Source organism: Capra hircus, chromosome 19 (genome assembly GCF_001704415.2).
Source record: "Capra hircus breed San Clemente chromosome 19, ASM170441v1, whole genome shotgun sequence".
NCBI lineage: Eukaryota > Metazoa > Chordata > Mammalia > Artiodactyla > Bovidae > Capra > Capra hircus.
In genome coordinates this window covers 55,103,094-55,115,276 of record NC_030826.1, presented here as the reverse complement: position 1 = coordinate 55,115,276, position 12,183 = coordinate 55,103,094, and the positions used below count along the sequence as shown (strand labels likewise).

The 12,183-nt window shown below is 58.2% G+C and overlaps 1 protein-coding gene across 5 annotated transcripts in view; it reads left to right on the top strand.

The window, feature by feature from the left end:
- SAP30BP (SAP30 binding protein) overlaps nt 1–11,708 on the top strand; it is a 33,456-nt gene extending 21,748 nt beyond the window's left edge. For 2 of the 5 annotated variants that reach the window (XM_005694130.2, XM_013972463.2), the window contains exons 5-12: nt 3,856–3,944; nt 5,975–6,066; nt 6,847–6,907; nt 7,589–7,640; nt 8,614–8,672; nt 9,432–9,512; nt 9,797–9,881; nt 10,098–11,708. In XM_005694130.2, coding sequence (XP_005694187.1) covers nt 3,856–3,944; nt 5,975–6,066; nt 6,847–6,907; nt 7,589–7,640; nt 8,614–8,672; nt 9,432–9,512; nt 9,797–9,881; nt 10,098–10,279 — 701 coding nt within the window. In that variant the 3' untranslated portion in view covers nt 10,280–11,708. Of the gene's footprint in view, nt 1–132; nt 218–3,855; nt 3,945–5,974; nt 6,067–6,846; nt 6,908–7,588; nt 7,641–8,613; nt 8,673–9,431; nt 9,513–9,796; nt 9,882–10,097 lie in introns of those variants that run through there. The other 3 variants (XM_005694131.2, XM_013972464.2, XM_005694133.3) reach the window with 2 other exon arrangements.

Sequence of the window (12,183 nt, the reverse complement as noted above, 5' to 3'; positions counted from 1 at the left end):
TCCGGCAGCCCCTCCGACCTGTCCTTTTTCTGGACAAGATGCCTTCAGCAGGGATGGCAGGTGGGGACTCATTCTGGTTATCGTGACTGAAAGAACTGAACGTCATTCGTTATGTTTGTCTCCTGAGGGAAGGACTGGGTAGGACCTTGACCACGTGGAGCAGCCTAGATGCTCAGCGGGATTCTGCCCTTCAGCCCGGGGTTTTCTGATGAATGGGGTATGAGTCTTTCCTCTCCTATTAAAAAAAAACAACAAATTTTCCTAAAACCAAAGAGCCTGATCTTGGGAAAATGGTGCCATAGGGGTGGCGCAGTTGGCTTCACAGGCAGAGGGAGCAGAGCAAGCCCCCCGGGAAGCCTGTGGCCTTCCCCAAGCAGGCGGTCTGCGGGGCGGCCCTGGACTGCAGCCTCGCACTCCCCGCTGCCTGTCCCTGCTGTTCACTGCAGCCAGGGTCGGGGCAGAGCCTCCCCCCAGGAACGCAGCCAGGCAGCACTCTCTGCTCCTCCTAGCGGCACTTGCTGGGCAGGAATGTGCGTGGGCTCCAGCCATCTCGGCCCTAAAGTCACCCGTAAACAGCTTTGACTTTTCCTCTCCTTGTCACTGTTTGAAAGCAGCTTTGTGAGGTGCCGCTTACATAGCATGGAACCCCCGCCGCAGTCCTGAAGAGGTCTCTGACTGTAGAGTGTCCCTTGCACACGTTTCCTCCTCTGGCCTCAGGCAGCAGTGATCAGTATAGTTTTGTCTCTTTAGAGTTTCTCATACGTTGGTTTCTTTGTTGGCCTCGGCGCTTTGGGCCCTCGGGGCTGGGTGGCCCTTTGTCGTGGCGGCCTGGCCTGTGAGCTACGCAGTGCTTAGCAGCTTCCTTTTTCTCTACCCACTAGAGGCCAATAGCATCTCCTCTCCCTGCCAAGTACGGCAACAAAAAATGATTCTAGATCTTGCCAAATGTCAGCTTGGAGGCAAAATTGCCCCTGCCCAGGAACCATTAATACAGACGGACTCATTGTTTGTTTGTTTTGTCTGGCTTCTTCATTTCCCATAATGTTCTTGAGACCCTTCCATGTTTTTGAGCATATCCGTAGTTTTTTGTTTTGTTTTGTTTTTTGATTGGTAATATTTCATTGTGGGGTTACACCAGTTTCTTGGATCCATTCTCCCATAGAAAACATGGGTGAAACTTGAAGCCTCATAGTTTGGATTCCTGTTCCCATTTCTCACTGAGGAGATGGTGGACAACCTGCAGAGTGGCTTCCGCTCATGGCGCCCTGGTTGTCCCCCCTTTCTCTGGGCCCAGCTCCTTCCATCCGTGCCTCTGGCTGGAGGACTCAGGTTGCTCCGCTGGTGTGGACAGCGTTTTCACTTGTGTAGACAGGCCCAGGTTTAATGGAGCAAAGGGGAGCAGAGAAGCTGGCTGAGGGCTCCCCAGCACTGTAGCTGCTTGACAGGTGAGCGGACACCCAGTCCTCCCCTCCAGGATCCCCATGGGCGGTCATCCACTCGAGTTCTCTGTGTCTCTGGTGAGGCAGAGACACTCCACTGCCTCCTGCTTCCAGCCCCACAGCATCCACCAGGCGTGCCTTCACTCCCACCGTTAAACACGCCCCGCTGACGAGCCGCTCCTGTGCAAATCCATGCCTGGCAGCTGTGGATACCTGCGCTGCTTTGTGAGGTGGGCGTGCACCCAGGGTGAATCACCCTGACGTCACCCTTCTCAGAGCCTGAGTATGGTGCCCGCCCAGAACACCCCAGCAGACCCAGAGCAGCCACAGACCTGGGCTGCCCCTGAGGGCCTGGACACACATCTCGATGTGTTTCCAGGGAGATTGATTTGAGGCTCTGTGGCGGCTCCAACCACCCTATGTGCGGGTCTGATGTCTTCTGCTTTAGATGCATTCTGAGAGGAAGAACAGAGTTGCAGGAAGATTGCTCCTGAAATCTGCAAGAGAAACTTTTACCGCGTTTCCTGAATGTGTCCCTTCATTCGCTGTTGCTCCAGAGAGGAACTCTCCTGTTCCCAGCCCAGTTCTAGCCCACAAGCTTGGGAGGACCTCTTCCCCTCCCCGTGACACTGTACCACTTGGGTGGTTGGGTTGCTAATGGCAACAGCGTCACACCCTGTTTTTCCAAAAGGCTTTCCTGGCAAATGCCAAAGGGCACTCTTTGTCTCTCTGTCACGTGCACAGACACACTCCCCACCCCAGGGAAGCCGTCTCCCACTGCTGTGCACCCAGAGCCTGCCCTGGCCTTCCTGGCTTTTGGTGCTGATGCTTACAAAACGCAAGAACCAGCACAGCCCAGGTAATCCCACTCTCAGCCGGCCTCTGCAGCCTGCTTGAGCCTCGGGCTTAGGACTCCTGCCTTTCCCAGGGCTGGGAGGAAGGAGGAAGTTAGGATGAGATCAAGGTGTCACCCTTGCGACAGGAGACAGAAGGGGCTGAGCAAAGAGAAGCACACGGTCCCATGGTGGAACGTGCTCCCAGATTGCACTGGTGTCTTGGTCCACAGCAGGATGACACACCGATGCCCTGTCCTGGGGCACATTCAGGGAGGCTCCTCCAACAGTGAGAATCGGCGCTTGTCGACTTGTTAGGAGATGGTCCCTGGGCTTGAGCTCCAGCCGCAGTGTGTGCTGGCTCATTTGGCAGCAGCTGAGAAGTAAAGCTCAAAGCAGAAATCAAAGCACCTTATCTGCTAAGAAAATATTAATCCAGCCCCGGGAGAGAAGGGACAGGCTCACCCGGCCATCCGCTGGCAGTCCAGGTGGCCGCTTGGGGGCTGAGAGAGTCCCGCCAGGGCCGGCACATGTTGGGTACCCAGTGAGTACTTGCTGGGTGTTAGTGGTGCTGGGTTGTTCATTCTTTGCCTTCATCCTGCCCCACCCTGCTCCGCCTGCTGTTTGCTCATTGTATAGTCCTTTTCATGAGCGAATGTCTTAAAAAGCACAGACAGAATCTTACAACAAGTAGCATATTGTCTGGGTGATCCAGAGCACGACTCTGCAGTTGCCAGAGTAGCCGGAGGCAGCAGGGAGGGGAATGGAGGGAGAGAGAAACTTGGGTGGGCAGGGGCACATCGCCAAGGGAATTGTCCCTTGGGAGCTGTGGGTCTTCACTGCAGAATCAGGCCTTTTGTTCCCAGGAGTGAAGTGGACCGAGTGAGGAGGGTTGATTGGTTTACTGCTGAAGGACCTGAAGCTAATAACCAGCGGGTCATTTTGTATTGAATAGATGTCATTTATGTACAAAGCAGTTTTGAATGCTGAGTCCCGAAGCCCAGGGAACCCTGAGCTTCTGGTGGACCCTGGGTAGCAGAGCCTGAGGTGGGAGGACAGCACCAAGCAGCTCTGAGTCCCCGGGATCCTGGGAGGGTGTTGCAGGGGCAGAGCCCGTGGGAGGCACAGCCGTGTGTGCATGTCTTCCCAGCCCTGAGCTCATGACTTCACACTGGTAGCTTGAAATTGATTGGCCATGACGGGAGAATTTACACCAGAGAAAGGGGCAGATGCTTCAGGTCGTGGGTCTGCCCCTCCAACTTCCCAGCTGGTGTTAAACGCTCACCAGCACCCCCAGAACACAGTCTTTCCTCTGGGCCCGGCTGTGATGTGGCCGCTCATGCCCTCTGCCTGAACTTCTTTCCCCACTGCACCTACCGGTTCCTTCAGGTCATTTAAGTTCAACTCAGATGCACCCTCTGAGAGCCACTCCGCATGCCCTGTTTTACTATTTTATAGTGTGTGATCCCTCCTTGAAAATGCTTTCTGTGCCTTTCTTGTCTTGAAGGGTTTTTTATTGTCCATGTCGGGCCCCCACCCTGACCCTCCCGCGCACCCACAGAACTCCTCTGTTCTCTCCACAGCCTCCTTTTCTGAAAGAGTCCGGAACATGTCACCTGATGAGATCAAGATCCCTCCGGAACCCCCCGGCCGGTGCTCAAACCACTTACAGGTACGCACATGCTCAGCTGCTGAGGCCCATGCAGACTGGGCGGGTGTCTGGCTGGGTCTGACTTTAAGTGGCTTCTGGAAAAGAAACAGCCCAAGTGGGAAGGAGCCTGCAGTCCTGGTGACCTCGCTTAGGCCGCTCCCAGCAGCCGGCGCCCTACCCCCGGCTGCCTCTGCAGCCTCAGCCGGGCCCCCGGCTGCCCCGGGACACTGCCAGCAGAGCAAACAACATGCCTTTTCTGGGCATCCCTGAGCTCAGGGAATGTCTCCGAAGGAACTTGGCTAAGAACCTGAGGGGTCATCAGAATGTTCAGGAAACAAGTAGGAATGCAAATGCATAGCATGTGAATGCATACACTTCAGCCCTCGTTTTCCGGAAATGGCGGTTCATGGGCTTCTTGTCTGATGATCCCTGACTTGTGGGGATGGAGTGTGGAGTGCGGTCACCTCGGGAGCAGGCCCACAGGGAACAGCTGGCCTTACTCCTCCCTGTCAGCCTCAGTGGCGGTTTCTCCTTGTCCCTCTGCGTGTTCCCCTTTGAAGGGGACCTTATAGTAGGGCAGACACCCACAGCTGCCCCCAAGTGGGGCCTCTGGCTACGCCGCAAGCCCTCACACACGCTGACGGAGGGGTGACTAACGGGGCCTGGGGCTGGAAATGCGGCAACCTGGGTGGGTGCCGAGCGGGGCAGGGCTGCAGCACACAGTCCCTTCTCTTCCTGGAAATCCGTTCCCTGTGCTGAGTCGTCTCCCCATCACCACCACATAGCACCCCACCCCCGGCCCCGTGTCGCTCACACTCCAGGCAGCAAGCCGCAGCCTGTAAGGACAGTCCAGCAGCCACCAGGCAGAGATAGCCAGCCCCAGCCTTCAAGATCAAAATGTTTCTCCTTTTTAGATCCTGCTAGTGGCAGAAACCATGAGCAAAGGTTTTAGTTCCCCGAGGTAGGAGAACCCGCCTGACGGCCGAGGGCACACACAGAAGTCATCTGTAAGATACAGCGGTGCTTCCACCTGCTGAGCCTCCCGGGAAGGCCTGCCTCCATCACCCACAGAGCGAGGACACGGAGGCATGCGCTCGGCTTTTCTCTTCCTGGCAAGCGTGTTAGAGACCTCTCTCCCCAGCTCAGTGCTTTCCCTGGGCAGTCTTGACTCCTGACAGGAGTGAGTCACCTTTCCTGATGTTCCAGAGGACCTCGCTCAGGCGCGCCACCCCCCCGCCCCCCGCCCACCTCCTCTTGCAGGTGAAGAGCACTCCAAGTGGTTTCCTCCTGGACAGTCTGTTTAGCTGCCACTGGTGGGGGAGGCTGCCGAGAGACCCTGCCCTGGGCTAGCGCCAGCCTCGCTGGGTAAGCCTGCCCCTCCTCAGAGGTGGCCCTGCCCTGAGGCTCGGATTCCTGGGGCCTCTTCAACTCCCTGGGCAGCCATGACGCCATCTGTTGCCAGCATCATCTCTGTGGGCCTGGGGACACCTGTTACACTGGCCTGGACCCCGCCAGGTGGTTCTCTGGTTTCCCATTGAGCCAGAGCAGGGCTTGGCTCTTGACCCCCAGCAATGCCTCTTGGTAAAGTGGCAAGGACCGGCCAGCAGTGAGCCTCCCCTCAGAGGACACTGGGGAGGCTTGTGACACCTCTCCTCCTGCCTTCCCAGGTCTCCTGCTGGGTCTGACTAACCCCGTGTTAAAATTAAAATCCAGCATTCAGCCCCCACCTGTCAACACTAACTCTTGAAACTCCTCTTCAGATGATTCAGCAGCTGATCCCCAAGTGAGGGTTTGTTCACTGTCTTCGCCATGGCTTCTCTAGCTCCACCTTCTTATTCCTCCCGCTGCTGACCACCCAGAGGGGATCAGGAGAAAGCACAGCGAAAGCAGGCTGGTCTCCATCTGTCTCGTCTGCGCTGGGTGGAGGAAGACCATCTGGCCGGAGCAGGGCTTCACGCGACTCCTCCAGGTCCTCGTGTCCACAGCACGTGACCACAGGCTGGGATTGCAAGAGGTTCCGTCACCATCGTCTTTCTGTCTCCCTTCCGTAGGACAAGATCCAGAAGCTGTATGAGCGGAAGATAAAGGAGGGGATGGACATGAACTACATTATCCAGAGGAAGAAGGAATTTCGGAATCCTAGGTGAGTTTTCCATGAGCCAGCAGGGGGGCGGAGGGAGGAGTGATGTTGGACTGGGGATAAGAATGCCTCCAGAGAGGTGCAGGGAGAAGCCTGGCTCAGATCCCATCTGAGCCCAGAGAGACCATCACCCGGACTGCGTTAACCTCACTGAGGCTTCATCTGCCGTTGAAGAGCCAGGCAGCAGGTGCAGAGGGGAAGCCGCAAGACGTGGGCTGGGTGGGGCCTGCCTGGGCTCTCATTCCCTCTCTCCTCCTGGAGCGCATGACCTGAGGCCTTAGTGTCCTCAGCTGTACGAGGAGGAGATTGTCTAGATGGTCACCCCAGGTCCTCCTACCTCTAGAAAGGTGTCGACTCTATGCAGGGTTGACAAACAGACCTGTGTCTGGGTCTCACTCTCTCCAACGTTCAAGCAAGTGACACACCCAGGAAAGAGCCCAGGGCGAGAGCTGCCCTTGCCCCTGTGGGCCTAAGTGGGGATGCTCCAACCAGCCCCACAGACTGAAGGTCTGACGTCCAGTTGAAACCTCATCTTGACACCATACTCGCTCTGCCCACTGGCCCCAGTCCCTCTCTGTGGAAGGTTGGAAGGCCAGAAGTGACTTTTAATGTCAAGTCAGCGGACATTTGCCCTCCCATTTGGAAACTTGTTTAGAACAGTTCACCTGGGCTAAAGACTTGGTCTGCACACAAGTGCTAAGTGGCTCTGACCTCCTGTGATCCGGTGCTGCGCAGGGCCTCGGGCTCGGGCCCACTCAGCACCCTGTGGCCTTCTTCTTTCAGCATCTATGAGAAGCTCATCCAGTTCTGTGCTATTGATGAACTCGGCACCAACTATCCAAAGGTATGCGCCACCTGCAGAGGCAGTGGGTGAGGGAGGGGACCCAGGGCCCTGTGCCCTCCCCACTGGCTTCAACCTGGACCCACTGAAAGGTCCGTGTGGCACGCTGCCAGCAGAGGAGAGCCGTCCCCATCTCTCTTGTTTGAGCCCCGGGGCCTCTGCTTGGTTAGGGGCTAGCGTGGACTCGCCGTGCCCTGTAGATCAGCCTGTCCACAGTGCTTCTCTGCCCTCACTGTCCTAAGAAGGGTTGGCTGGAGACGGGATAGCATCTGAGCCTCCCGGCCCTTGAAGGCCAGAGATTCCAGCCCAGGAAGATCCGTGGAAAGACGTGGGGAGAAGCATGTGGTTTCTGAGTCATTTCCATTTATTGGCCCTTTCTGCACCTTTGATGGAGAAGGCTGTGGCACCCACTCCAATACTCTTGCCTGGAAAATCCCATGGGCGGAGGAGCCCAGTAGGCTGTAGTCCATGGGGTCGCTAGGAGTCAGACATGACTGAGCGACTTCACTTTCACTTTTCACTTTCATGCATTGGAGAAGGAAATGGCAACCCATTCCAGTGTTCTTGCCTGGAAAATCCCAAGGACGGGGGAGCCTGGTGGGCTGCTGTCTCAGGGGTCGCCCAGAGTCGGACACGACTGAAGCGACTTAGCAGCAGCAGCAACTTTGAACTTTTCTTTTTCAGGATATGTTTGACCCCCATGGCTGGTCTGAAGACTCCTACTATGAGGCATTAGGTGGGTAGCCGTTCATCTGCCCGCTCACCCATCCGTCTGTCTGTCTCTCCAGTCATTAGGCAACACAGGTTTCAGGGTCACCTCCGTGTTCGGCCATGTCTGAGGAGCTGAGTATGCGGCCTTGAACCATCCAGACCCCCGTCCCTGACTTAAGCTTGCAACACAGCGAAGAAGACAGGATCAAAGGAGAGATTCCGGGAATAACAAGTGGAGTGATGAGGATGCAGGCTGGGCCACCTCACCGGGGCCCGGGGCAGGGTGGGCAGCCTCGTGGAGGACACCATGTCTGAACGAGGTCTGAAGGTGCACAGAGGCTGGCCGAGCAGGTGTGGACGGGTCCCAGGCAGGGGGCCGGCAGGAGTGCAGCGCTCTGTGCAGGGGCCTGGCTGCGAGAACTGGGAGGAGTTTCAAGGGGCCCACTCCCTCGGGTGCCAGGTCCCAAACCAGTGGCCTGTGGACCACCAGATCTGGCCCGCAGGCATGTGTGGTTGGGCCCCTGTAAGTTCTGTCTTGCTTTAATTTGAATTCACCGCTAGTGTTTTATCTAAAAGTCCAGAGACTTCTCTGGTGGTCAGGTGCTTAAGACTCCGCACCTCCACTCTAGGGGGCTCGAGTTCGATTCCCTGGTCGGGGTAGTAAGATCCCACGTGCCGTGCAGCCAGGCCAGGAAAGAAACGATGCAAATCTAAGACCCGGTTGCTGAGAAGGTGGTTTCTCTAGGCCAGCATTACCCCGTGGCTGCAGCCTGCTGGAGCCCAGGAGCAGTTCACCCCTCCAGACGGGGTGCGCAGCCCCAGCTTCAGGGCCTTTGGACTGTGAGGCCCGGCTTCGTGCTGGCTCGTGACTCTGCCGATCACAAAGAGATGCTGCAAACAGCAGCCCCGGGAGAGTGGCAGGCGGCAGTCTGGGGTTCTTTGGCCTGAATTACCTTGTTTAATCAGCTGCTCTGTAACTGCCTGTCCTGTCTTCATAGCCAAAGCCCAGAAGATTGAAATGGACAAGTTGGAAAAGGCCAAAAAGGAGCGAACCAAAGTAAGTGATGTGTGGATGTCCTGATGAAGCGGGCAGCTGTCTGGGGCACACGGGTCCTGCAGGCTGAGCCAGGGGGCTTCCCTCACCCCCAGCCCCCCACCGCGGTTCATCACCCAGCCACGCTCTGAGCAGCCTTAGATGTGCTGGATTTTAAGCCTCCATGACTCAGCCTGAAGACGCTTCCCGGGCTGCTTCCACTTGATTTCTCGGGGTCTTAATGTTGGCTGCATTGTGTCCCCTCCCCTCCCGATACACACCCTTACTGCTGCCGAGCCCTGGGGGCTTTCTCCCTTTGGGCCCATTGGCAGTCTCCTCGGCCTGAACAGAGAACGGGCGCTCTGGTCTGTGCCGTCCTTGGTTCCCAGCACTGGCCTCTGCAGCCCGCCTGAGCGTTTCTGTGTGTCTCCATGGCCAGGTGGACCCTCACGCCAGGACCCTGAGCATGCTGCTTGCCTCTGGCCTGGGTCCTTCAGGGGATGGAGACTTGGCCATGAGACCAAGTCCTCTGGGCTGTGCCCTTTTTGACTGGAGTCTGAGAGAGAAAACACAGCCGCAGGACGCCCGCCCTTCCACCTGCAGTTTAGCCTGGTCCTCCTCCCGTAGCACATGTGGCCTCCAGGACGTGTGTCCCCCACCCCCTTCCCCGGGGCCACAGGGTTGATCCCTCTGGGAGATGGTGCTGGGGCGATCAGGGGTCCTCAGTCTTAACCCTTGATTGAATTTCCCAACTCTCTCTCCTTCCCCCTTTCCAAACCCCAGGCTTGTTGCAGGGACGTGTCTGCAGCACCTGGGGGCCGGAGCTGTCCTTCCCCTGTGCGCACGGGCACCGCCTCCCCCGAGGTGTGAGGGCGGGGCCTGGGCGGGCAGGGGTGCCCCAGCACGCACAGAGATGGCCATGGCGGGAGGGGCCCGGTGTCTGCGGGAAGCTCTCTTCCGAGGAGTAACCGTCCTCTCCAGGCGCCTCTCCAGTGCCTCCCCCGCTCGACAGTCACAGCTGGTTCTCAGTGCTTCCCTCGTGCGGTGCCAGGTTGCCTCCTGTCCCCCCAGGAGCAGACAGCTGGCAAAAAGACGTGGATGCACGTTAGGCGCAGGTCCTAACGCACGCTCATCCCTCTTGCCCCCAGATTGAGTTTGTGACGGGCACCAAGAAGGGTACCACGACCAACGCCCCGGCCACCACCACCACCACGGCCAGCACAGCCGTCGCAGGTATGGGCGGCTCCCCCCCCCCCCCACCTCCCGCAGACACAGCCAGGGCCTCCCTGCCGTATCTGCGGGAGCAGGGCCATGGCGCTGCGGGCCTGGGGTGGGTCCTGGCTCCCCGGCTGCCCTCGGCTTCCTGGGGCTGTGGCCTGCCGTTTCTGCTCCCTGGTCTCAGACCACTGGCCTAGGTGGGTCCTGACTTCTCTCTGGCCTCGTCCCCAGACGCCCAGAAGAGAAAGAGCAAGTGGGACTCAGCCATCCCGGTGACGACGATAGCCCAGCCCACCATCCTCACCACCACGGCCACCCTGCCAGCTGTTGTCACCGTGACCACCAGCGCCAGCGGCTCCAAGACCACCGTTATCTCTGCCGTGGGCACCATCGTGAAGAAGGCCAAGCAGTGACGCAAGGGACCCCAGGGACCGGCGTAGGGTGGCTCGGACAGTCTCCCCTCCATGGAGGGGAGGAGCCACTCTGGGACCTGATGAGACCTCGGCCTCCTGGGAGGTTCCCCATTGTACGTTTCAGGATTGGGACCCGTTCCCCTCCCTCCTGCCTGCGAGGAGCTCCAGGTGGCGTTTGGCCTGGAAGAGACGGGGCTGCACAGGAGCAGGGCTCTGTGGACAGCGCCCCCCGCGGGGTCTGCGCCCAATTAAAAGTGCTGCGTCCTCACATCTCGGCGTCTCGGACGCCCTGGTCTCTTCTACAGTCTGTTTTCAGGCGAATGTGAAAACTCAAGTGTCCTCTCATCTTTTTGGTTGGGATCCTCACCTCAGGCACAGCGGGTGACCGCAGCCTGCAGCCGGCTCAGAGAGGGTGGCCCGAGAAGTCACCTCGGTCATTCCCAGTGAATGTCTCTTGGCGCGGGCAGGCAGGGGTCCTGAGAGGGGGGAAGGCCCGGGCTCCCGCTGCCCTGGTTCTGGAGCTCTGAACCCCACCAGTTGTCAGGCAGGAGCCCAGCCTGTCCTCCCCTGGGCGCAGTTGAGCCCTCCTCCAACCACCTCTTGGACACACCCTGGCCTTTGAAGTATCACCAGTCACCAGAAGGGCGGGAGCTGACCCCTGGCCCACGCAGGGAGAGGGCAGGTCGCAGTGGGGAGATGAATCACCTCCTGGCCTGGCTGGGCAGCCATTCATTGTTTACGTAAAGTCCAGCTCCTGGGAGGATCCGCCACCCCACCCTTCCTGCGCCTGTTATCTCTGCCCCACAGCAGCCCTCGGGCAGCTCCAGTGGCTGCTGGGCTCCTCTGGGGCCAGAACAGATTTCCCAGCAGCTGGCAGGCCTGGAGTCCCAGGTCTGGAGGGAAAGAGTGCTTTTCCTGCTCTTGGGCAGCTCTTTCCCCGCCAGCGGAAGGGCCGCGCGTCAGAGAAGGAAGCCAGGCTGTGAAGAGCTGACCTGCTTCCCCGGAGCGGGCAGGGGTTCAGAAAAGTGGTCCCCAGGAGGCACCGGATGCTGGTGCATAACTGGGGGAGTGTGACAACCCAGCCCTGTGGCCCCCAGAGCAGAGATGGAGCCACCCCTGCGCTCTCCCCCCAAACACATCCTCAGCTGCAGAAGAGATCAGGTCTCCCTGTCCTTTGAGGAACTTCGCAGCCCGAGAGAGAGAGAGAGAGAGAGAGAGAGAGAGAGAGAGAGAGGGCTTCCTGCCTGCAGCCTCCGCCAGGGCCCCAGGGAGCTCATGTGGCGGCAGCTGGGACCTCGGAATCAGCACCTCTGCTCTGGAGCCCAGGTTAAAACAGACTGTGTTTGAGTCGTGTGTGTCTCAGGCCCTTTGCTCTGTAACTCTTCTCTCAAATCATGGTAATAAAGCCTTTTGAGCTGGTTGTGAGCAATCTACGAGATGATTTATGCATCGCTGCTGTTGCTCAGGCATGTCTGACTCTGCAGCCCCGCAGACTATAGCCCACCAGGCTCCTCTGTCCACGCGGTTTCCCAGCCAAGAATACTGGAGTGGGTTGCCATTTTGTTCTCCAGGGGATCTTCCCAGCCCAGGAATTGAACTTGTGTCTGCTGCATTAGCAGGCACTAGTGGCTAATTTACCACTGAGCCACCAGGGATACATTTATAGAGTACTCTCCCCAGGCTTGCTGTTGGTCAGTCCAGCTCCTCCTTGTTTTAGATCAAGGAGGGAAGCACCCTCTAGAGATGATAAAATCAACCTGGATCATGGCCTTCGACTCTTCCAGGCACTCCCAGACCGAGCCATCCGATCAGTAATGGCTATTCCCCCTCAGGGCCCGAGTCGCAAGGGCCCTGGGGAGAGAAGTCTGGGAGTTGTACAGCCCGGAGTTAGAGCTGCTCCACGT